General features: G+C 45.5%; 1 protein-coding gene across 1 annotated transcript in view; it reads right to left on the reverse strand.

Annotated features, from left to right (window-relative positions):
• Positions 1-23,385, reverse strand: part of LOC124594140 (transcription factor hamlet-like) — a 212,804-nt gene that overhangs the window by 112,443 nt on the left and 76,976 nt on the right. The window contains exon 5 of the mRNA XM_047132496.1: positions 12,822-12,953. Coding sequence (XP_046988452.1) covers positions 12,822-12,953 — 132 coding nt within the window. The remainder of the gene's footprint in view (positions 1-12,821; positions 12,954-23,385) is intronic.

The raw sequence follows: 23,385 nt of genomic DNA on the forward strand, positions 1-23,385 counted from the left end.
GTAATGAAGTCGGATTTCTATTACTATCCACACAAACCTGATAAACCAGTGGCACCGAATTATGTCACCATCTATGTGTCCTTTGGTTAGAACGAAGTCTGCGCTATCCAAATCTTCCACCAGTAGTGGACTACAGCCCCGTCGCTTCGTGTCAGGACATGTTCTATCACGCTTGTGATATTGTCACTGCTATGGAGGTGTATTGCTGGTTCACTGGGAAGCACCGATGCGGTAGATTCATCGAATACCTGGAAAGCTTTCTATCTTCGCCAAGTGCGAATGTTGTGATTGTAGTCTAACAATTCAGTTTGGTGGCTACCGTAAGTATGTGCTTAATGCTGTGACGTATTGACGAGAATTAAGTAAAAGGGTGAAACCAAGTACTGGGACAAAGTGTAGTCTTTTACAATACGATCAAAGATACAGTGGACTAGAAAGCTTCATCCGACAGAACTGCATGAATGACAGCGAAATGGTTTCGGAACTGGACAGTAACACTGACGTATAGGCTAGACACCTGGAAATGAACGTCACCAGCTCTCCTCGCTGCCACATACTGGAAATTAATAAACTTTTTCAGCACCAGGAAATAGGGAAATGGGATTTTGGCAAATCATAGATGCAATTTCCACTTCGCTAGTTTACATTTCCTATTTTAAATGATGAATTTATGGGATGGAGTAAAATGTAACAAACAAATCAATATCACATTTAATGATGAATAAGTGTAACTGAAATTAACATTACATATGAATACAAACATTAAAATTTATATTTTTGAGAAAAAGTTCCCGTTCAGACTACTGCGTTGTCGACATAAAGCGTAACATGCTTTCGAGAAGAGTCTTTCAAGAGCTTAGGTCGTGGCTATACAGCTCAAATATTTAGTTGCATTTATTTTAAGCTTTCATGGCTCTGGGTAGGTAATAGCGATGATGTGATTCCATAGATAGAATGCTTTCTTTCAGATGCGGTGATGGGCCCGTTTCTGTTTCAGTTTGAAACTTAATCTTTACTTGTGCTATTTTATCATGCTCACCCCATAAATCAAATTTGATTTCCTTGTCTGCCGTGTTGCCCACAGAACTTGATAACACCTAAGCATGGACTTCCTTAGTTCGTTCAAAAACGTTATTCTCTCTCCTCCCTTCCCCGTTTCCATGGTATCGTTAATTGACGTCTTCAGAAAGAGATTCTTGTACCTGATGAGAAAACTATAGGCGGTGTTGCCATCTTTGAAATTTGATACTTCGTTTTCAACGTATATGTTTGCAGAGAGGCCTCATCAACGATCATCGGGCACCCCTACTAGAAAGGAACTTTACTGCTTTTGTACCACGGGGCGGCCACCACATTAGCGCACATTAGCAAACCAGACAGTGGACAACTGTAAACGCTTATTCGTAAGTACTTCCGGGGTTTCAGAAGAAAACTACACGGAGAACAGACACACCAAGGTACGAAATACATTAGTGCAGTAAGAGTCACTGCTAACGATTTGCAGCAATATTTAATCGTGAAATTTATTGGCAAATTGAGAATGCGACACCACGACAGGTATACAATTTACTGGAAACAAATGGAAATTTGTGCCAGACGGCGGATCGAACCCGGATTTCCCGCTTAACGTGAGCAGTCGCTTTAAACGTTTCGGCTACCCCAACACGCTTCATGGACAGACCCAAACTTCCGCATGTCTCAGTGTCTGCTACCCATAGTGCTCGAACAGTTATGTGATTCCCGCACAGGGAGAGACTTCCTTAGTAATCTCGTCTTTCTTGTGGACAAGCATGCATGTCCGAAGGAACATGACGTTGAACTGTCAAATACAGACACTGCACTAATATATTTAATGATAATTTTGGAAGCGTTATGGAAAGCAGAGACTAGGACGTGGAAGTTTGGATCTGGTGGAGGGTGCTGGGATAGCCGAAGCAGTTAAGGCGACGGCTAGCGTAATGCGGGAAATCTGGGTTCGTGTCGCAGTCCTGCACAAATTTTTTTTTCCAGTGAATTGTGTAGCTGCGGTGGTATCGTACGTATTCAGAATTTGCAAAGCCATTTCATGACATACATCAGTCGACAGAGCATCACATTACAGTCCGATAGCTGAGTGGTCAGCGCGGCGGAATACCGCGCAAAAGGACCTGGGTTCGATTCCCGGCTGGGTGGGGAATTTTTCTCCGCTCAGGGACTGCGTGTTGTGTTGTCCTCGTCCTCGTCACCGTGTTGTGTTGTCTTCATCATCATCTCATCCAACGGCGTGGCGACAGGAACGGCATCCGGCCACACCGTAAATTAACCTTGCCAAACCAACCCATAACCATGCCGACCCTGCGACAGAGCAGAACGATGGCACAAGGAGAAACAGTGAGAGAGAGAGCATCACATTACGGGTGCTCTGTATGGACACCGTCTGTGACGCAGCAAATGCCAATATATTCGTACAGCTCACTGAAGTCGCTGATGCTACTACTGTCGATGGTGCTTGTAGGGCGCAACGACCGAAGCCCACTTTGGCATTCTGTTCAGTGGGTTGCCTATCTGCAGGAGCGAACTAATTCTAGGCAACAATACGGAGCAGGTGACTCGACTGACACTACCATCCCTAGTGATACCCTCTGCAACTACGCTTAATATCAGTGGAGAGATGCTGTATCCTCTGATATGGGTGTTTTAGTGTATCTGTATATTGAGCAAGCAATAAAGGAAACAAAAGAAAAGTTCGGAGTAGGTATTAAAATCCATGGAGAAGAAATAAAAACTTTGAGGTTCGCCGATGACATTGTAATTCTGTCAGAGACAGCAAAGGACCTGGAAGAGCAGTTGAACGGAATGGACAGTGTCTTGAAAGGAAGGTATAAGATGAACATGAACAAAAGCAAAACGAGGATAATGGAATGTAGTCGAATTAAGTCGGATGATGCTGAGGGAATTAGATTAGGAAATGAGACACTTAAAGTAGTAAAGGAGTTTTGCTATTGGGGGAGCAAAATAAATGATGATGGTCGAAGTAGAGGGGATATAAAATGTAGACTGGCAATGGCAAGGAAAGCGTTTCTGAAGAAGAAAAATTTGTTAACGTCGTGTATAGATTTAAGTGTCAGGAAATCGTTTCTGAAAATATTTGTATGGAGTGTAGCCATGTATGGAAGTGAAACGTGGACGATAAATAGTTTAGACAAGAAGAGAATAGAAGCTTTCGAGATGTGGTGGTACAGAAGAATGCTGAAGATTAGGTGGGTAGATCACGTAACTAATGAGGAGGTATTGAATAGAATTGGGGAGAAGAGGAGCCTGTGGCACAACTAGACTAGAAGAAGGGATCGGTTGGTAGGACATGTTCTGAGATATCGAGGGATCACCAATTTAGTATTGGAGGGCAGCGTGGAGTGTCAAAACCTTAGAGGGAGACCAAGAGATGAATACACTAAAAGCTTGCACAGGATAGAGTAGCATGGAGAGTTGCATCAAACCAGTCTCAGGACTGAAGACCACAACAACAACAACAGTGTATCTCTTGTAGTTTTCTCACAGTCGCCCTCGGAAACACTGGAGGCACTGTATTATATTGGTGTGATCTCGCTTGAAAGTGAAGATATCACTCACTGTACAGTTACATTGCCAGCGGCTAGGTCGCGGCGACCCTTCGTGCGAGAGCTTGATTCATCCGACTGCAATATGCTCGTAATAACGGCGTCGGAGGAGGGGTTAGGTGGGGGGGCGGGGGGAGAGAGCGAGGCGTTGTGTGCTTGGAAGCCATTCCGGCCGATATCAGAGCTTCAGCGGGCAGCAATTATAAAACGTGGCGTGTAATACGCGAGACGACCGCCGGAGGGGACGCGGGCGAGATTTCGAGAATCTGGCGCCGGCATCTGGAGCCGCTTCCGGCCGCGTCGCGTGACCGGCCCGGGCCCCGCTGCGCCTCATACGTGTCATATACGCACAGCACACACTTGTTACTGGGAGGGGGCTGGCGGCCGAGGGCCAGGCGGCGGCCGACGCTCACGCGACGAGCGTCACCCGCCCTTCGGCCGGCGCGACGAGGGCGATAAGCGGCCGCCTCCTTACTTATCTGCGCCGCTGGGCTTTTACGCGTCCTCCAGGAAAGGCAAACGAAGATGGGGCCGATACTAGCTCCCGCCGCTGCACTGCGGTCCTTGTCGCCGCCACTGCTCTGCCGTGCAACGCCGCTGCCTCGAGGGGCGCTGCGAGGCGAGGCGCGATAAAGCCGCCAAATAAATCGCCTCTACATGTCTGGAGAAATATAGAGTGTGTTATCGTAAATGAATACTTGCGTTTCTGTACTGCAAAGTGATGAACTTGTATAGCAAATGTGAGTGGAAATACCAGTTCTGTGTCAAGCAATTCTCACTTCTTTCGCAAAGTTTACCCGGTCGTTTGGAGTCCACAGTCTTTTGATTTGTCTAATTCATGTTTGTGCGGTCCCAACATTTCGTTGGCATAACGGACCGGCAAGTCAATTTATTTACCCCTATGAGCCAAAACATTACGACCACCTGTTTAATAGCATGTTGTCCCACTTTTCAAACACAGTACAACAGAGATTCTACTTGGCATGGATTCTACAAGTTCTCGACAGGATTCCAGAAGTATGTGGCACCAGATGTCTCGCACAAGTCAAGCATTTCCAGAAAATTACCGGATGGTGGTTTCCGGGCACGCAGCTGTCGCCCGATATGTGTTCCGGTGCTTACAGATCATGTACATTTGCTGGTCAAGACGTCAAAGTGAGTTCGCTATAATGCCCGTTAAACAACTGTAGCACGAAACTTCCCGGCAGATTAAAACTGTGTGCCGGACCGAGACTCGATCTCGGGACCTTTGCCTTTCGCGGGCAAGTGCTCTACCAACTGAGCTACCCAAGCACGACTCACGCCCCGTCCCCACAGTTTTACTTCTGCCAGTACCTTGTCTCCTTCCTTCCAAACTTTACAGAAGCTCTCCTGCGAACGTTGCAGAACTACCACTCCTGAAAGAAAGGATACTGCGGAGACCTGTATTAGCCACAGCCTGGGGGATGTTTCCAGAATAAGATTTTCACTCTGCAGAGGAGTGTGCGCTGATATGAAACTTCCTGGCAGATTAAAACTGTGTGCTGGACCGAGACTCGAACTCGGGACCTTTGCCTTTCTTTCAGGAGTGTTAGTGCTGCAAGGTTCGCAGGAGAGCTTCCGTAAAGTTTGGAAGGTAGGAGACGAGGTACTGGCAGGTAGCAAAGCTATGGGGACGCACGTTCCTATTTGGAATATATCTTCGTATAAAAAGGGACGAAGTTAGTCATGGCTCTGTTACACTATTATCTATCCGAAGACAGTGGAAAATGCATCCTTCAAGAAATTCTGACGGGGAAGTTTTTTTCACATGATAATAGACGTACCTTGCCCCACCCGCCTTCCTACTAAGTTTATTTTGACACGATGTAAACGAGTTTCCTCTCTGCACATACAACAACGAGCGCCAGTGTGGCGCAGCAGTAACATCCTGGACTCATAGTTTGCAGTCTGCGAGTCAAGTTCCCATCACGCCAGCCAGTTATGGGTTTTCCGTGATTTCCATACGTAATTTAACACTAATGACGGCATAGTTCATTAGACAGGAGACAGCCGGTTTCCTACCTCCATCCTGCCCCAAAGTGAGCATCTTCTCCTTGCCGTAGACAACACATTACACTCTAATCTACCTTACAACTTACTTTACTAAGGAAAACCTCGTGATCACTACGTTAACTTCCTAGACATTGCCGATACAGAATTTCAAATAGGAACATTCAAGGTTCGTGAGACTGACACCTCTCTGCGAGATAATGTGCAAAGACTTCTTTTCAGCCGGCCGCTGGTGGCCGAGCGGTTCTGGCGCTACAGTCTGGAACCGCGCGGCCGCTACGGTCGCAGGTTCGAATCCTGCCTCGGGCATGGATGTGTGTGTTGTCCTTAGGTTAGTTAGGTTTAAGTAGTTCTAAGTTCTAGGGGACCTATGACCTCAGCAGTTGAGTCCCATAGTGCTCAGAGCCATTTGAACCATTTTTTTGAACTTCTTTTCAAAACAAGTGTTGTTATTTTCAGAAAGGAAAGTCTTATCTTACAACAAGAATAACAGATAAAAGAACTTTTATTTCTAAATGGTTTCCTTAGGCACAGTAGCTGGGACTGTAGATATACGGTGCATGTGCTCGTAGTGAAAACGGCAGCAACTTTTCCACAGTTTATTCCGAATCATACAAAACATATTACAGATTATAGCAGTTGCACGAACACCCTGGCTAGACGCTTCAGTCTGGAACCGCGTGACCGCTACTGTCGCAGGTTCGAATCCCGCCTCGGGCATGGATGTGTGTGATGCCCTTAGGTTAGTTAGGTTTAAGTAGTTCTAAGTTCTAGGGGACTGATGACCATAGATGTTAAGTCCCATAGTGCTCAGAGACATTTGAACCATTTTGAACATTTCTTCTACATTTTCATAGAAGTTCTCCGAACGCCCACAGTTCAGTAGCTCGGTGCAAGCCTCTGCGCTTCAGCTGTCGGACTGTGGACAAGGGAGCTGCATTACTCTACGTAGTGTACAGCTCGGTTGCTTGTTTCTCTTTCTGCTACTTATAGTTCGGGCGCCTATGGATACTTGAGTTCCCTGTTAAGCATTATTGGAGCTCTCTCAACAGTACAAAGCACATTTATACTTGTGTTTCCTCTCCGCGACGCGGAGCCGCACGTGGCCAAGAGGATATGCACTCGCGGGCCGCACGCGACTATTGAAAAACGTGCAACCGGGCTCTCTGCACAGCAGCGTATGTGTGGGCGCCAAACTTGCGGCGGTGGGAGGGAGGTGGGGAGGGAGTGAAGGAGAGAGAGGGGGGTGGGGTGGCGTCCCGCCGCCCCCAGACTCTACGTCGGCAGGTCCCGTCGCGTCATGCCGTGACTGACGGACGTAACGCGTCCGCGGCTTATGCGGCACCGCCAATAAATGCTATCAGGAGCAGCCTTCAAGCCACCACCTTCATAAATATTGCAATGTCGTACCCATTACGGCGCGCGACGTGCATTATGCAGAGACGCCTTGTGGCTACGTGGCCTAACTTATTTTCCCTTCTAATTAATTAGCCTCTCAAGGTCGCCAAGGCATTAACAAAATTACGTCACGCCACTTTTTGCGTCAGCGGAGAGGTATTTGCAAGTACATCTGGGGAACAGCGTATAATTTCGTTTTTCCGCTTATTCCGTCATATAGCTGTTTTTAAAACATCGTACGTTACTGCAAGAAGAGGGTGAAATTATGTACAGCAGCGTATTCGGCATGACACTTGCTTAGACGGGAGGCACTTGGCGGGTAACACGACACGAAAAAACACAGTCCCAATGACAATCAAATGGTCTTCACAGAAGGAGTCACTGACAGCCTTTCATCGCTCCATGTACGAGTGACCATAGACGTCTTTCTTGTTTGTCCTCGGTGCCATTAGCGGTGGAATGCTTCAATAAAATCGTCTCGGTTTACAAGCCACGTCATTTCGAATGAAACACACGAGCTTTCGACCGTTGTCTCCGCCATCGTCTTCAGAAATTAAAATCGTTGCCGAGACAGGCACGGTGTTCTTGCCATATAGATGTAACGGAACGGCAACTTCTGGAACTTTTCCAGAGAGCCGGAGAGACGTATGCGCGGAAGGCAAGCTGAGCAGCTCCTAGTTGCTCCGCTGCGTCGCGGGACCGACAAACGTCATATCGTGTGAGGGGCCGACGACACGTTTGAAACTGCCGCTCCCGCGTCCCTACAAGCGCCAAACGTGCATCTTTGCTTTCGCTCAGTGTCCAAAGCCAGTCCCCATTCCCTACTAAGTTTGTACCCTGCTCATGTTAAAACTGTCGCAGTTCATTCTAATTTAGGCCGCTGGTTGATAACAGATCCGCCGGCCGAAGTGGCCGTGTGGTTAAAGGCGCTGCAGTCTGGAACCGCAAGACCGCTACGGTCGCAGGTTCGAATCCTGCCTCGGGCATGGATGTTTGTGATGTCCTTAGGTTAGTTAGGTTTAACTAGTTCTAAGTTCTAGGGGACTAATGACCTCAGCAGTTGAGTCCCATAGTGCTCAGAGCCATTTGAACCATTTTTTTGATAACAGATCCCAGTATTTTCAAACTGTATTTTATGGTCGTTTTCTAGGCAATGTTCAGCCAAGTCCGACTTCTGAAGTTCATTTTCTTTGATATGTTGTGAACGCTCTGCAACAGTGCAAGACGCTGCCATTACATCTAAATAAGCAGAACACCGTGCCAGCCACGGCATTCGGTGATTTTAAATGCTGATGACGACAGGGGACAGATATCAAAAGCACGAGCGTTTTATTCGAAATGACGCCGCTTATAAACCATGAAGATTTCATTAAGGCCTTCTTATTCTTTTAAATAAGATGGAAGAATAACAAGACGCTGATAGTTTCAACTGCAGTCATCTGTTATGTGCGTCACATATCGTAACCCATTTACCGTTAAGTCACGCAGCTCAGTATAATAATAAGAGGTAACGAGAGTCACTCTACCCCTAATTATCCACAGGCGCATTTTGTGTCTTGTGTCAATTTCTGTACTTTATTTTTACACCTTTGTGTGGATTTTCCTCAGTTTCCTGGGCGAATTTTGTTCACCGACGAAGCGTATTTCAGTAAGGTATGTGTTCTGAACGGTTGAAATAGCCACATTTGGGCCCAACAAAACCCCAAAGCCACTTTACACGAAGACTTCAGCAAACATTCGACATCAGTTCTGGGCAGGTATCTCGATGGTCGTCTGACTGGGCCGTACATTCTTTCTCCCCACCAAACGGATGGGCGGTACTTGACATTCGTGCAGCAAGTGCTGGCGGAGGTTTTGGATGATGTGTCATTGGACATTCGGCACGGATAGTTGTTCCAGCAGGATGGCACGCCAGTACATTTTATATTTCGCTCCCGAAACCATCTGATCGTCGTCTACGGGGACAGATGGATTGGTCGAGGCGGACCACATGCTTGCCCACCAACATTTCCCGATTTTACCATTTTGGACATTTTCTTGTGAGGCCACATGAAGGGTCTTGTTTACGAGAGTCCTCTCCAGTCGGAGGAAGATATGGTTGGACGGATCATGGCTGCGGCAGAAGTAATTAACCATACACCACGCGTGTTAGACAGAATGTTTCAAATGGTTCTGAGAACTATGGGACTTAACATCTCAGGTCATCAGTCCATAGAAATTAGAACTAATTAAACCTAACTAACCTAAGAACATCACACACATCCATGCCCGAGGCAGGATTTGAACCTGCGACCATAGCGGTCGCACGGTTCCAAACTGTAGCACCTAGAACGGCTCGGCCACACCGGCCGGCAAGTTGGACAGAGTTTATGCGAACTTACTGCACTGATACGCTGTGTGCACCAAACTTAGTTGTCGTCATATGCAACAGCTGTTGTAGGCTAATATCACCGCAAGTAAGAGTGAAATCTGTACATATTGTTTCCCTTGTAACATGGAATCAAACCGTTTCCGGCCTTGGGTTGGTATGTAAAAACTTGATCCATTAGGTCTCCTCTACAATCTCTAGAAGTATATAACATGAATTGTGAAACACCCTGTGTCTGGAACAGGAGAGGTCTGTATAGCACTGATTTAATGCTTTGTGTTCTCGACTGCTTTACTGAAGCTTCGTGCTCTCGACTTCTTTACTTAAGATTCCGAAAGCAGTCAGGATCCGTGACTCTAGAAGTAATGAGCAGCAGCTGTAAGAGTGCGACCTGCTCTCACGTGCCCACCAAGTTGCCACCCCCTTTGCGACTCCCGGTGAGTTGTCGTAAGGCGGCGGTGCCATCCGTAATTAGCGGCCGTGATGGATCGCCGGCCGCGACACCGCAATTACCACTGGCGCCGGCCGCAGCTGCATAATTCATGCGAGCTGCGCGGGGATTAAAGCAATGCGGCGCCTCCGGTAATCGCCAAGTGCTTGATGGGCGCCGCCCTCTTCGACCCACACTGCTCCCTACCTAAGTGCCGGCTGCTCGTTCGTCCACCATTACTAATCGATGCAGCAATGATCAGTCCAGATGGCGCTGCTACTTGTATAAATTAGCCCTTCAGTTCCTTACAGCTCCCATGATGCTTTTGGTGAATTGGAAGTGTCCCGTATGCGTCTGATGTCGTTTGCAATGCCACGAGAATAATTTACTAAAGACGTACACCATCGAATCACGTTATTATGGCCAATTCCTATACGTGACATATATCGGGCATAACCCGTGAGGTATATCATATAATAATGTGTCTGGACGACGTGGATATTTAGGCTTTGCAGGGCAGGGAGTAAAGGTTATCTGCCCTTTATTTCATTTGCAGGAAAAATAGTACACTACTGGCCATTAAAATTGCTACACCACGAAGATGACGTGCTACAGACGTGAAATTTAACCGACAGGAAGAAGATGCTGTGATATGCAAATGATTAGCTTTTCAGAGCATTCACAAAAGGTTGGCGCCGGTGGCGACACCTAAAACGTGCTGACATGAGGACAGTTTCCAACCGATTTCTCATACACACACAGCAGTTGACCGGCGTTACCTGGTGAAATGTTGTTGTGATGCCTCGTGTGAGGAGGAGAAATGCGTACCATCACGTTTCCGACTTTTTAAAGGTCGGATTGTAGCCTATCGCGACTGCGGTTTATCGTACCGCGACATTGCTGCTCGCGTTGGTCGAGATCCAATGACTGTTAGCAGAATATGGAATCGGTGGGTTCCGGAGGGTAATACGGAACGTAGTGCTGGATCCCAACAGTCTCGTATCACTAGCAGTCGAGATGACAGGCATATTATCCGCATGGCTGTAACGGACCGTGCAACCACGTCTCGATCCCTGAGTCAACAGATGGGGACGTTTGCAAGACAATAACCATCTACACGAACAGTTCGACGACGTTTGCAGCAGCATGGACTATCAGCTCGGGGACCATGGCCGCGGTTACCCTTGACGCTGCATCACAGACAGGAGCGCTTGCGATGGTGTACTCAACGACGAACCTGGGTGCACGAATGGCAAAACGTCATTTTTTCGGATGAATCCGTGTTTGGCAACATCGCGGTGAACGCACATTGGAAGCGTGTACTCGTCATCGCCATACTGGCGTATCACCCGGCGTGATGGTATGGGGTGCCATTGGTTACACGTCTCGGTCACCTCTTGTTTGAATTGACGGCACTTTGAACAGTGGACGTTACATTTCAGATGTGTTACGACCCGTGGCTCTACCCTTCATTCGATCCCTGCGAAACCCTACATTTCAGCAGGATAATGCACGACCGCACGTTGCAGGTCCTGTACGGGCCTTTCTGGATATAGAAAATGTTCGACTGCTGCCCTGGCCAGCACATTCTCCAGATCTCTCACCAATTGAAAACGACTGGTCAATGGTGTCCGAGCAACTGGGTCGTTACAATACGCCGGTCACTACTCTTGATGAACTGTGGTATCGTGTTCAAGCTGCATGGGCAGCTGTACCTGTATACGCCATCCAAGCTCTGTTTGACTCAATGTCCAGGCGTATCAAGGCCGTTATTACGACCAGAGGTGGTTGTTCTGGGTACTGATTTCTCATGATCTATGCAAATTGCGTGAAAATTTAATCACATGTCAGTTCTACCATAATATATTTGTCCAATGAATACCCGTTTATCATCTGCATTTCCTCTTGGTGTAGCAATTTTAATGGCCACTAGTGTATAAAATTCCCTTTAAAACCATACAGAGTCTACTTATCCATTCCCATACGAGTGGAAGCTGTTTTGAATGCCAACGGCTTTTCTACACCGTATTAAGTTTGTGTGTTTTTGGTGTTCCTACATCTTTTTCCACACCCTGCACGAGTCGAATAACGACTGGCCGTTACAGCGTAACGTCCACTCAAGTATCAGAGGGGAATACTTGCTTCGCCGGCCGCGGTGGTCTCGCGGTTCTAGGCACTCAGTCCGGAACCGCGCGACTGCTACGGTCGCAGGTTCGAATCCTGCCTCGGGCATGGATGTATGTGATGTCCTTAGGTTAGTTAGGTTTAAGTAGTTATAAGTTCTAGGGGACTGATGACCACAGATGTTAAGTCCCATAGTGCTCAGAGCCATTTGAACCATTTGAACATTTGCTTCGTGAGTTGCGTATGACGTAGAAGGCGACAAATTGCCAATTAAAGAACTCGCAAGAATGGACTGGGTACCACGCTGGTACGACATCTATGACACTTGCTTACACCACATGTACTGCTTAAAAGTGGCTAACAGCCATACAAGTTACGAAGTTAATACAGTACCATAAGGACAATGTGCAGTCCAATGAAAACAACAGTGATAATGTGTGACGGATAAGACACCCGTAATCAAAAAAATAAATACTTAAATGATAAATAAAAATTAACTTCGACTCCACTGTAAATCATAAAATAGGAAAACAAAGCATATACGTTAACATACATCTTACTGTGAGTTCACTGACTTGACTTAACTTGATGTAATGGTTCACACTGTAATATCAGCCGAGGAAAATCGTCGGTAATACTAAGCATTTCGAATCGGACACACAACAGGCGCCACTGTCTGCCTCATGATTAGCAGTAAGGAAGTCAAAGTGTGTGCACAATAAACGATTCTATTTAGCTGATATCTGGAGAGAAATGCATCAAGTTGTGGAAACATCAAACCAAATCACACATGCTGAGCACAGTTGCAGTGAGTGTTTTTCATTACTGATCGGCGAAGAAATGGAAGAGTTAATTGAGTGATGCGATACCATACCTGCCCAGCAATTAGCAGGGGCCGAAGGTTTGGAGCGTGGTCGTTGCGCGCACACCGCACGTACTTTAGCCAGTTATTGAGTTCGAACGTCCCGTCAAGGAAACCGCGAATCTCACTGCCGCAGACGCGCACCTGCAATGACATGCACAAAGCTAAATAGGCATGCGAAGCGGAAAGCGGGATGCACGCAGTGTGAGAGGGTCCTCATGAGGAAATGTGTTACTGCACGAGAACCAGAAAAACAAGCGCTGTTGCTGATTGTCTTGTATCTCGTAAAAGATTGGTGGTGTTTGTGATGGAAGGAAGAGGTCATTACAGATGTGTTCAGAATGTAGTTACGCCAATAACTGGCATAAATCTTTCTTCAGTGTCCGTGCAAAGTTCTGTCCTGAAGAAAGTACAAATAAAACCTCGGAATGGCGCACGAAGATGACAAAATTTATTTGCTTTTTACAGGACACTGAGGAAAAATTGAGAGGTATTGAGAGAAATGAAGGACATATTCGAAAAAAAAATTCTAGACCGTCTGCTGTTATCTGCTGCGTACAGTAGCAATCGTGGCTCAGACAACACATTATCTGATCAGAAATCCCACGCTACCTTCTAAATCTCTAATCTGCCTTTATGTGTGATGTATTGTTTAGTAGCCGACGTTTACAAGGACCTCGACATTCTACGGTATTACATGAGTTCGTATGCTAGCAGTGAGAGCTTTTGTCAGAGAAAAAGCGCTCTCTGCATAAATGGTTACCCTTTTTCTTTTTGAAATGGTAAGAATCATAGAGATTCTAATTTACTCTAAAGATTTTCCGGACTGGAATGTCAGTTTCTGTCCTCCTAGTATAATTCTTGAATCTCTAAATCCACAAACCTTTCATTACAAACATGCTTCATGAAGATTTCTACTGTCCAGTTCTTCATTATAAGTTATAAAAAATATCATTGTGATTCATGAAATCTTATCAGTGTTGAAATTAGTGACACAAAGAGAGGAAGGAAACAATTATATTAAAAGAAAGGAATGACTGACGAGACATGTCTTAAGGTAGTCACAATGTCACACCTCAGTGTTTCGAGGAGACTACTATCGAAATACTTGTAAAGACTCTTGAGGACTGTTTGCCAAATGTGAAGATATTAAAGACGTACAAGAAGAAGTGAAAAAGTAATTGGAACAGGAGAATCCAATAATGCAACTTAGGTGACTAGAGGGGTTCAGATATAGAGACAGATGGTGAGAAGGCACAATCCACACTCGAATTACGTTACTCCCATTTTTGCGAACAGCGCTAAATGCATTTCTAATTTAAGATGCTTTCTGCTCGACCAGACTCTCCTATCTAATTGTGACCTATGAAATAGAATTCTCCACTCCGTTAACATACATTTTACATTGCCAGCTGATCACGTTTTTCTCCACTGAAATGAATGCAGAGGTCGCAGATGATTCATGGAGCATTTTCAATAGAAATTTTTGATTCATCATAAATTTATTGAGGCCGGTACCTCGTAAATTGTCATACAAGCACACAGTCAAAAAGAAGAATTGTATTACTATTAGCTCGATGACCGTCCACGTCTACGGGTGAGTTCACTCCGGTTATGTATGTTTCCAGCTGTTCTTAAGGGCGACGGGCCTGATTGAAGCACCTGTGAATTCATCTCCCAGCTCTGTTTATTACATGTCCGTCATTAAGAAAATAAGATTTGAAGTATATACCAGATCATCTCCAGACGGGAAGACCAATAACTGCTCGATATTCAAAGTCAGCTAACTCCCACGATCTGACCACCATATATATTAATTAATTAATTAGCGAAACATGAGTTCTCTCGGACTTATATCGCTATGATAATTGGCTAGTTTGTTACAAATCGAAAAAAGGAAAATCAGTGGCATACTCTTGATCAGATATTGTGTTGACTTCATGTTTGTATTAGACAGCAGGAGACGAACAACTCTTTGTCAACTGTAATGGTGTTCCACAGTGAGCGAAAATTTCAAATTCATTTGCCTGTGATACGTATTTACATAACTACATGGCACGAAAAAATAAGAATTTACAAAATGAAGTAGCAGAGCACAGCAGATGGAGGGGGTGAGGGGAGGGGGATAAAAAGAAGGAGTAACAAAATAGCATGCATAAACAATTTACAGATCTATCTTAATCATTTCAGTCTAGTATCTTCAACACGCAAGCAATCAAATACAGAGAAATATACATAATACATTGATTTCATTAACAAACGAAGTGATTACACATAAACAAGAGGTAAAGCGAAAGCTCCGTGCAAACAAAGAGTGGTAAATGCATTTACTTAAGGAAAGAAAGAGTGTCATGGACATGTATGTGGAAGCATATAGCTGGCTGTTATACTACGACTAGTCATACAGCGCTAATTATCACGTCAAAAAATGAAGCTGTGTAGTCCTTTGTTTGAAGGTACATATCTGCAGACGTGGTACACAAGAAAATCCCCGAGGGATATTACTGTAGCACGCCCCCAGAGGACAGAGAACAAAATGTCGCAGCTCATTGATAAAACGCGCCGGCCGGGATGGCCGAGCGGTTCTAGGCGCTACAGTCTGGAACCGCGCGACCGCTACGGTCGCAGGTTCGAATCCTGCCTCGGGCATGGATGTGTGTGATGTCCTTAGGTTAGTTAGGTTTAAGTACTTCTAAGTTCTAGGGGACTGATGACCTCAGAAGTTAAGTCCCATAGTGCTCAGATCCATTTGAACCATTGATAAAGCGAACGTCGTGTGGTAATTTCTTTCCCGCAGCGGCAGATATGTTGCAGCTGTCTCAGGCCGATCCAGATGGCTAAAGTAGTCTGTATTGACCTGATCGTCACGATATGCACCTGCCTACAAGTGTGCTTTGCCGCTGGAAAGGCTAAGGGTTTTTAAGAACGAATTATTGAAGCCTACAGCCTAATCATCAAATTTAGTATAGTCTGGTTTCCTCCTATTTGTACTTCTAAACATGTCCGTGTTTAGGTAAAGTCTGGAGACCACTGGAGATATTATCACATCCATAGATGTCCATTTTGTAGGTGTTCCAGCATTACATTCCGTCTCACTCCTCACGGGGGAAAGCCGAGCGGTTCTAGGCGCTTCAGTCCGGAACCGCGCTGCTGTTACGGTCGCAGGTTCGAATCCTGCCTCGGGCATGTGTGTGCTGTCCTTAGGTTAGTAAGGTTTAAGTAGTTATGTGTGTGCTGTCCTTAGGTTAGTAAGGTTGAAGTAGTTCTAAGTCTAGAGGACTGATGACCTCAGATGTGACGGCTCATATGCTTAGAGCCATTTGTTTTTTAACTCATTGGGGAAAACGTTAAACCTAGTGCACACCTAAACAGAAACAGACTGCAGGACACTAGGAGTACCAAAGCAATGAGATATTTTCACGAGACATACCACAATTTCTCGGCTGCTCTAACTCTCATAAGGCACTACGAACTTCACAACAAGTTTATTCAGTATAAAATAACGATCCAGACTGACCAGGGCAAGGAGAATATATTTTTCTGGGTGCGGGGAATGATGCAGCCGACAAAGCACCTAAACACGTGTATAGAGGAGGCGTTATGATTCAGTGCACCGTCCCTGAAGGCGCTATCATCTGTCAGACAGAAGGATCATTCGTCAAAGGGAAGTCAAGTAGTCGGATGTGGTAAACAACTAACTGCGCAGTCAAGTGGACCACCCTGGCGTGGTGAACCTCATCACAACCACACCAATAGAATGAAGTGGTGCTCAGCAGGTTAAGAACAGATCATTGTCCATTTCGCACTCCGGCAGGGTGGTCCACGAACACGTGAAGTTTGCGAAGCACAACCCTTAGTACAACATTTGTTTCATGTTTCATGTGGTGACATGAGGTCATCCCTCTGCTTAGCTGGAGACCTGTCCCACTTCCTAGCTGCCTCTGCCGTTAGTAACGGATTTAAAGAGACTAAACATCTTAGGTGATCAGTCTCCCTAGCAGCCGCTGCCGTTAGTGATGGATTTAAAAGAGACTAAACATCATAGGTGATCAGTCTCCTCTTCACCACCCTGGACGGATGTGTCTGCGTCTAATTTCTGTGCAAAAGTGTGAGAAAATTTTCTAAACGCTTCTATAGCGTATATACAAGACCGGACGTGGGTACGTGTACAGTATTCTCCTCGCAGGATGTGGGAAACCGCCTGAAAACCACATACAGGCTGACCAGTACATCGGCTTTCGTCGTTTAATTGCCGAACAGATACGAACCGGGGCTGGCGCTCTTCCCCGTCCCGGAAGCAGCGTGATGTGGCGCGCTGGTATCCGAGCGTGAAACTCCCTAGCCGCATGCACGTTTTAAAATTTTATGAAGTGTCACGCCTCCTATCTGAAATATCGGAGAGAAGAAGTTAGTGAGATCTGAGTAGATGGATAAGTCCCTGTTTTTTTTCTTTAGATAGTCTACCATCCGTAACAGGTAGAGTTTCACAAAGACCAAAAATTCTACGAGAGCTGTAAGATCACCAATAGTATCTGCTCTTTCGGACGTGCTCCAAAGAACAGATACCATCTTCATTTCATAACGACGTTTTTTCCAAACGATTCCTGGATTTTCACACAGGCGAACCCAATATTTGTGTCTATATATCCAGAAATTCTGAAGATGTTTTCTGATGTGTGTTTCTGGGGAATCGTCGGAAAAGTTTCCAGTTATAAGAACAGACATCGTTCAAATCGTTCAGATCACGAGATGTGCATGTCCATATCCAGTAATGACGCTGGCAGTCATGCTATTGAGAGCCCTAATTCCTACTCCTACATCATCATCAACATCTAAAAGGAAACTGCTCCAAATATTGATGCATCTTCAGGCCTAAAACCACTCTCTTCTATTACCAGGCCAAGAAATTCTCACGTCCTTCTATGTTTTACTATACAGGGTGATACGTGTTAAAGTTTAGAAAACCCTGTTGCGACATAGAGGACGCTGAGGCAGGTAATTTAATGTAAGACCTATGGGACCGAAAAGGTTGGGAAATAACCCAAAAATGATTACAAATGTCGAACATGTGACTTTACGTCCAAATTACGGAGAGTATTTTCGAGCGCGTACGTGAAGGGACGATTGAGCGATGTAATGCTTGCATTCAAGCAAACTGTGCAAATTTCGAACACATTCTGTAAATGTGACTTGTAAATACAGATGTTACAAATTTGTTGTCCTTGCTGTAAACAAGCAGTTCTTATTTTGTGTTTCTTTCCTTTTCTCCCTTCTTTTTTTGTTTACGGACATCATGCAGTAAAGAAAATGTAGCTCATTTACTGGTAATGGTGCAATTATGAAGATTATACTCATTTCCTTGTGACGCAACAGAGTAGGATTTTGTTGACTGCACTTTGTAATAAACCAGCGGAGACCGCGAGACCGGTAAATAAAATAATAATTTAATACCTCAGTGTAAACACTTATTTGTCTCATAATTGGCCGAGCGGTTTAAGGCGCTGCAGTCATGGACTGTGCGGCTGATCCCGGCGGAGGTTCGAGTCCTCCCTTGGGCATGGGTGTGTGTGTTTGTCCTTAGTATAATTTAGGTTAAGTAGTGTGTAAGCTTATGGACTGATGACCTTAGCAGTTAAGTCCCATAAGATTTCACACACATTTGAATTTTTCTCACAATGAAAAAAATGCTGCCTGCTAGACTCAGGATTCGAACCCACAATGCCATGCACTAATGTCGCCCATGTACGCCCGGATCCACACCGACGTGAGTACTTGAGCTGGGTTGCGATAATCGGGTGCAGTAGGCCGACAGGCTCAACCGCTCAATGTGCGGCGAAGTATGTCATCACGTTCAAAATATGTCATCCACTTTCGGGGTATTTCCCGACGGTTGTGGCCACATGTCTGTTAAATTAAATCACTTGTCTCAGTCAAATATGTCGTTTCGGAAGTTTTTAAAACTTGAAAAGAATCACCTTGTATAGAAGAAAGAGGAATGTAAGGGAAAAGCAGTTCCACATCCGGTCGACACGGCATCAAAGCAGACCTACGATGGTGCCGGATACAGTGAAAGCTACTTACGTTAAATCAGTAAGTGGATCGAAACAGCATATCGAGACTCTCTGGGATGATAATGGCATTGAAACAGAGGATAACATGCGTAAAGCTGAAATACTAAACACCTTTTTCCAAAGCTGTTTCACAGAGGAAGACCGCACTGCAGTTCCTTCTCTAAATCCTCGCACGAACGAAAAAATGGTTGACATCGAAATAAGTGTCCAAGGAAAAGAAAAGCAAATGAAATCACTCAACAGAGGAAAGTCCACTGGACCTGACGAGATACCAATTCGATTGTACACAGAGTACGCGAAAGAACTTTCCCCCCTTCTAACAGCCGTGTACCGCAAGTCTCTAGAGGAAGGAAGGGTTCCAAATGATTGGAAAGGAGCACAGGTAGTTCCAGTTTTCAAGAAGGATCATCGAGCACATGCGCAAAACTAACGGCCTTTATCTCTGACATCGATCTGTTGTAGAATTTTAGAACATGATTTTTGCTCGCGTATCATGTCATTCCTGGAAACCCAGAATCTACTCTGTAGGAATCAACTCGGATTCCGGAAACAGCGATCGTGTGAGACCCAACCCGCTTTATTTGTTCATGAGACCCAGAAAATATTAGATACAGGCTCCCAGGTAGATGTCATTTTCCTTGACTTCCGGAAGGCGTTCGATACAGTTCCGCACTGTCGCCTGATAAACAAGGTGCCTACGGAATATCAGACTAGCTGTGTGGCTGGATTGAAGAGTTTTTAGCAAACACAACACAGCATGCTGTCGTCAATGGAGAGGCGTTTACAGACGTTAAAGTAACCTCTGGCCTGCCACAGGGGAGTGTTATGGGACCATTGATTTTGACAATATCTATAAATGACGTAGAAGATAGTGTCGGGAGATCCATGCGGCTTTTCGCGGATGATGCTGTAGTACACAGAGAAGTTGCAGCATTAGAAAATTGCAGTGAACTGCAGCGGAGAGGCACTTGGTGCAGGGAGTGGCAGCGAACCCCTAACATAGACAAATCTAATGTATTGCGAATACATAGAAAGAAGGATCCTTTATTGTATGATTATATGATAGCGGAACAAACACTGGTAGCAGTTACTTCTGTAAAATATCTGGGAGTATGCGTACGGAACGATTTGAAGTGGAATGATCATATAAAATTAATTGTTGGTAAGGCGGGTACCAGGTTGAGATTCATTGGGAGAGTGCTTAGAAAATGTAGTCCATCAACAAAGGAGGTGGCTTACAAAACACTCGTTCGACCTATACTTGAGTATTGCTCATCAGTGTAGGATCCGTACCAGGTCGGGTTGACAGAGGAGATAGAGAAGATCCAAAGAAGAGCGGCGCTTTTCGTCACGGGGTTACTTTGTAAGCGTGATAGCGTTACGGAGATTTTAGCAAACTCAAGTGGCAGACTCTGCAAGAGAGGCGCTCTGCATCGCGGTGTAGCTTGCGGACAAGGATTCGAGAGGGTGTGTTTCAGGATGAGGTATCGAATATATTGCTTCCCCCTACTTATACCTCCCGATGAGATCACGAATGTAAACTTAGAGAGGTTCGAACGCGCACGGAGGCTTTCCGGCAGTCGTTCTTCCCGCGAACCATACGCGACTGGAACAGGAAAGGGAGGTAATGACAGTAGCACGTAACGTGCCCTCCACCACATACCGTTGTGTGGCTTGCGGAGTATAAATGTAGATGTAGAAATACTGCAAGAGCCTAGGAGGACACTGTTCTGCGATGCACGCAGGGTAGAGGCATCCTCGTCGAAGACGCTCGGCGTGGCTGAATGGGAGCTGTGGCGGTGAATAGCGACGCGGCAAACGCATTACGGCGGTCGCGCGTGGCCGGCCGTGCGTGCACGCAGGACGCAGCTGCCTGCTGTGTGGCGTTGCGCCGCGCGCGCTGCCTGCAGGCTCCACCCCAGGCGGGGCAAGCTGGGCCGGGCTGCAGCAGGCAGCGGATGCGGCGCCACTCACCCACTGCTGACTGCTCTGCCGCGCAGAGCACGTTGCTACACCACTGGCAGAGCGGGGCTGCTCAAAAGTGCTAAACAATGTCACACACGAAGCGTCTACACTGATAAGCGAAAACATACTGACCACTGCCTGTGCGCCGTCGGATGGCGCCTGGTGGTGTTGCGGGCCAATTTGCAGCCCATATGCTCGCTAGGGTGATTCCCCCACCGTGTCTGCTCCGTTTACAAACATCTGTTAACGCAACAGGTAACAAAAGTATCTAAACGGAGCAGACACAGATTGAGAATGACCCAAGCGAAAATATGCGCTGCAAATGGGGAAATCCATTGAGATAAGCGACTTTGACAAAGGTCAGATTATTATTATGCAAATGCCTGTGAACGAATATTTCGAAAACGGTGAGGCTGGTGGAATGTTCACGTGCTACTGTCGTGAGCATCTACGGAAAGGAGCAGAAGTGGCAGGATGGTCTGGATCGATTCGGACGTTGCTAAGATTTGATCTGTGAGTGACAGGATGGTGAAAACGCGTCGGGACAGACAGTGAGTCTAGCATGTTCAAGAGTGCACCCGTAGATTCTCACGCGGTACAGACAAGGAAGCGAGCTGCGATGGGCAGTAGTCGCACGGCGGCGTCTTTGCGTGGCAGTTGGTTCAGACACAGAGAGGGAGTATAAGGAAGTGTTGCCGCGACTGCAGAGACAGACAGAGAGAGAGGGGAAAAGGGGGGGGGAGTGGTTTGTGGTCCACTGAGGTGTGCGGGGTTCGTTGGCTAGTCGAAGACTAGTGACTCTGGATCCCTGAAGAAGACAGAAAGGCATAGCGCGGGTTGGGTTCTGCAAGTAAGCGAATGTACTGATTCTGATGTCGTCTTGAGAGGAGTTGCTGTTGTTTCTTGGACGGCAACGTGACCGCGTATTGAATTCCACTGAAATCTGCGAAAGATTGGAAATCCGCCGTAAATGTGGTAGATGCAGTGCAGATTTATTTGATCTGGTCAGAACTTATATTTTACTGGTTAGGCTAGAAGTAGTAAACTTGGTCTGCAAATGCAAAACAGTTACTCTTCACCACTGTGGTTTCCAGTAGCTAATTTCTATCTCACAATTTTATCACATGTTGTAACTGTGTATGGTGCGGTGTTAATCAAGAGTTACACTCATATTAAAGCGGAGTACGAACTGCAGAAGTGTTTGTTTAAAATGTAATTGTTTTTGGTAATTGTTATCAGTGGGTTTACGCCCCAAGAAGAAAACTAGTACATAGAAGATTTTCTAATAATTGTGCACCAGGAACTAGCTCCTATTGGCAAGTTCGGATACTGGTACACAATGTTCCTTTAACTCGGGTCAAACGAAGATTATTCAAATACAGGTTGTTTTACTCTTGACAATCGTGTTGCTGGTAATACGATCACAGCAGAATTGTATGTTAAACTCTTGTGACGTCAGTAATATTTGTCGTGTGTTTTGGATTAAAATTTTAAAACCAAGCAGGGGTAATTTTAGTTCATCTGTTCATTTCATACTGTAGCGCTTAAGGAGGTTTGTGTGTTGCAGAAAGCCTGTTGCCAAGCAGGGACGTGGATAGTTGGTGGTTGTGTTGGATCGCAACCTAACCAGATCTTCATGTGTGCAGTAGCGCCTATGTGGCTGGGGCACTCATAAAGTAATTTTTTGAACTATTTAAGAGCTGCTGGCCTGTGGAAGGCGTCAGTATATCACTGTACTGTAGCATGCGCCTTTTTAAAAGCCTGTAAGAAATTTTCGGAGAACAATTTTTTTAGAACTTCACTGAAGTTCGTATAGGTCTATTACTACTTTTTCTGTTTTGTAAGCTTACAAGAAATCTTGAGAACATTATCCTGTTTAAATCATTGCAAGATATTCTCAAGAATTCGATACCGTTAAAAGCGTTAAAGAAATTTTTCATAATTTTAGTTGCTTAATACGTTAAAATTGTGTTAAAACTTGAGGTCGTTGCACTGAATTGCTGTGTAGGCAGTTTTTCAGAAAATGGTTAGATGATTTTCGATGGTCTGCTTGTTTAATGTTCAATAAAGACTGAAATGGGTGTAGTTACATGTTAATCATTCTCCAACACCTTTTCTATTCCACAAACCTAGCTTTACCTTTAGCGTCAATAAATGTGTTTTTTAAATCTTTTACTTGAAGGTCGTATAGACCATCTGAAGCTGCAGCCACGAGTTCCAACAATCAGACCCCAAGTACGTTTAGGCTGTGAAAACCTCTCCGGGACCCTGCAGTTGACTTTTGTAGTTTGCTGCAACTCTCCACGTTAGTCTAACCTGCTCAAATCTTTTCATCGCACGACAGGGACAACAACTTTCACTCATGTGAACCCGCGTAATGTATTTGAGCGTTAGTCCCCTCTGCAGCTTTTACCTCCACACTTCTCTCCACTTCCAAATTGACGATTCCTTTGTGTTTCAAGATGTGTCTTACCAAAGCGATCACTTGTTTTAGTCAAGCTGCACCATAAATTTCTTTCTTACCCAACTCCGTTCAGTAC

This window comes from Schistocerca americana, chromosome 2 (assembly GCF_021461395.2).
Source record: "Schistocerca americana isolate TAMUIC-IGC-003095 chromosome 2, iqSchAmer2.1, whole genome shotgun sequence".
Classification (NCBI taxonomy): domain Eukaryota; kingdom Metazoa; phylum Arthropoda; class Insecta; order Orthoptera; family Acrididae; genus Schistocerca; species Schistocerca americana.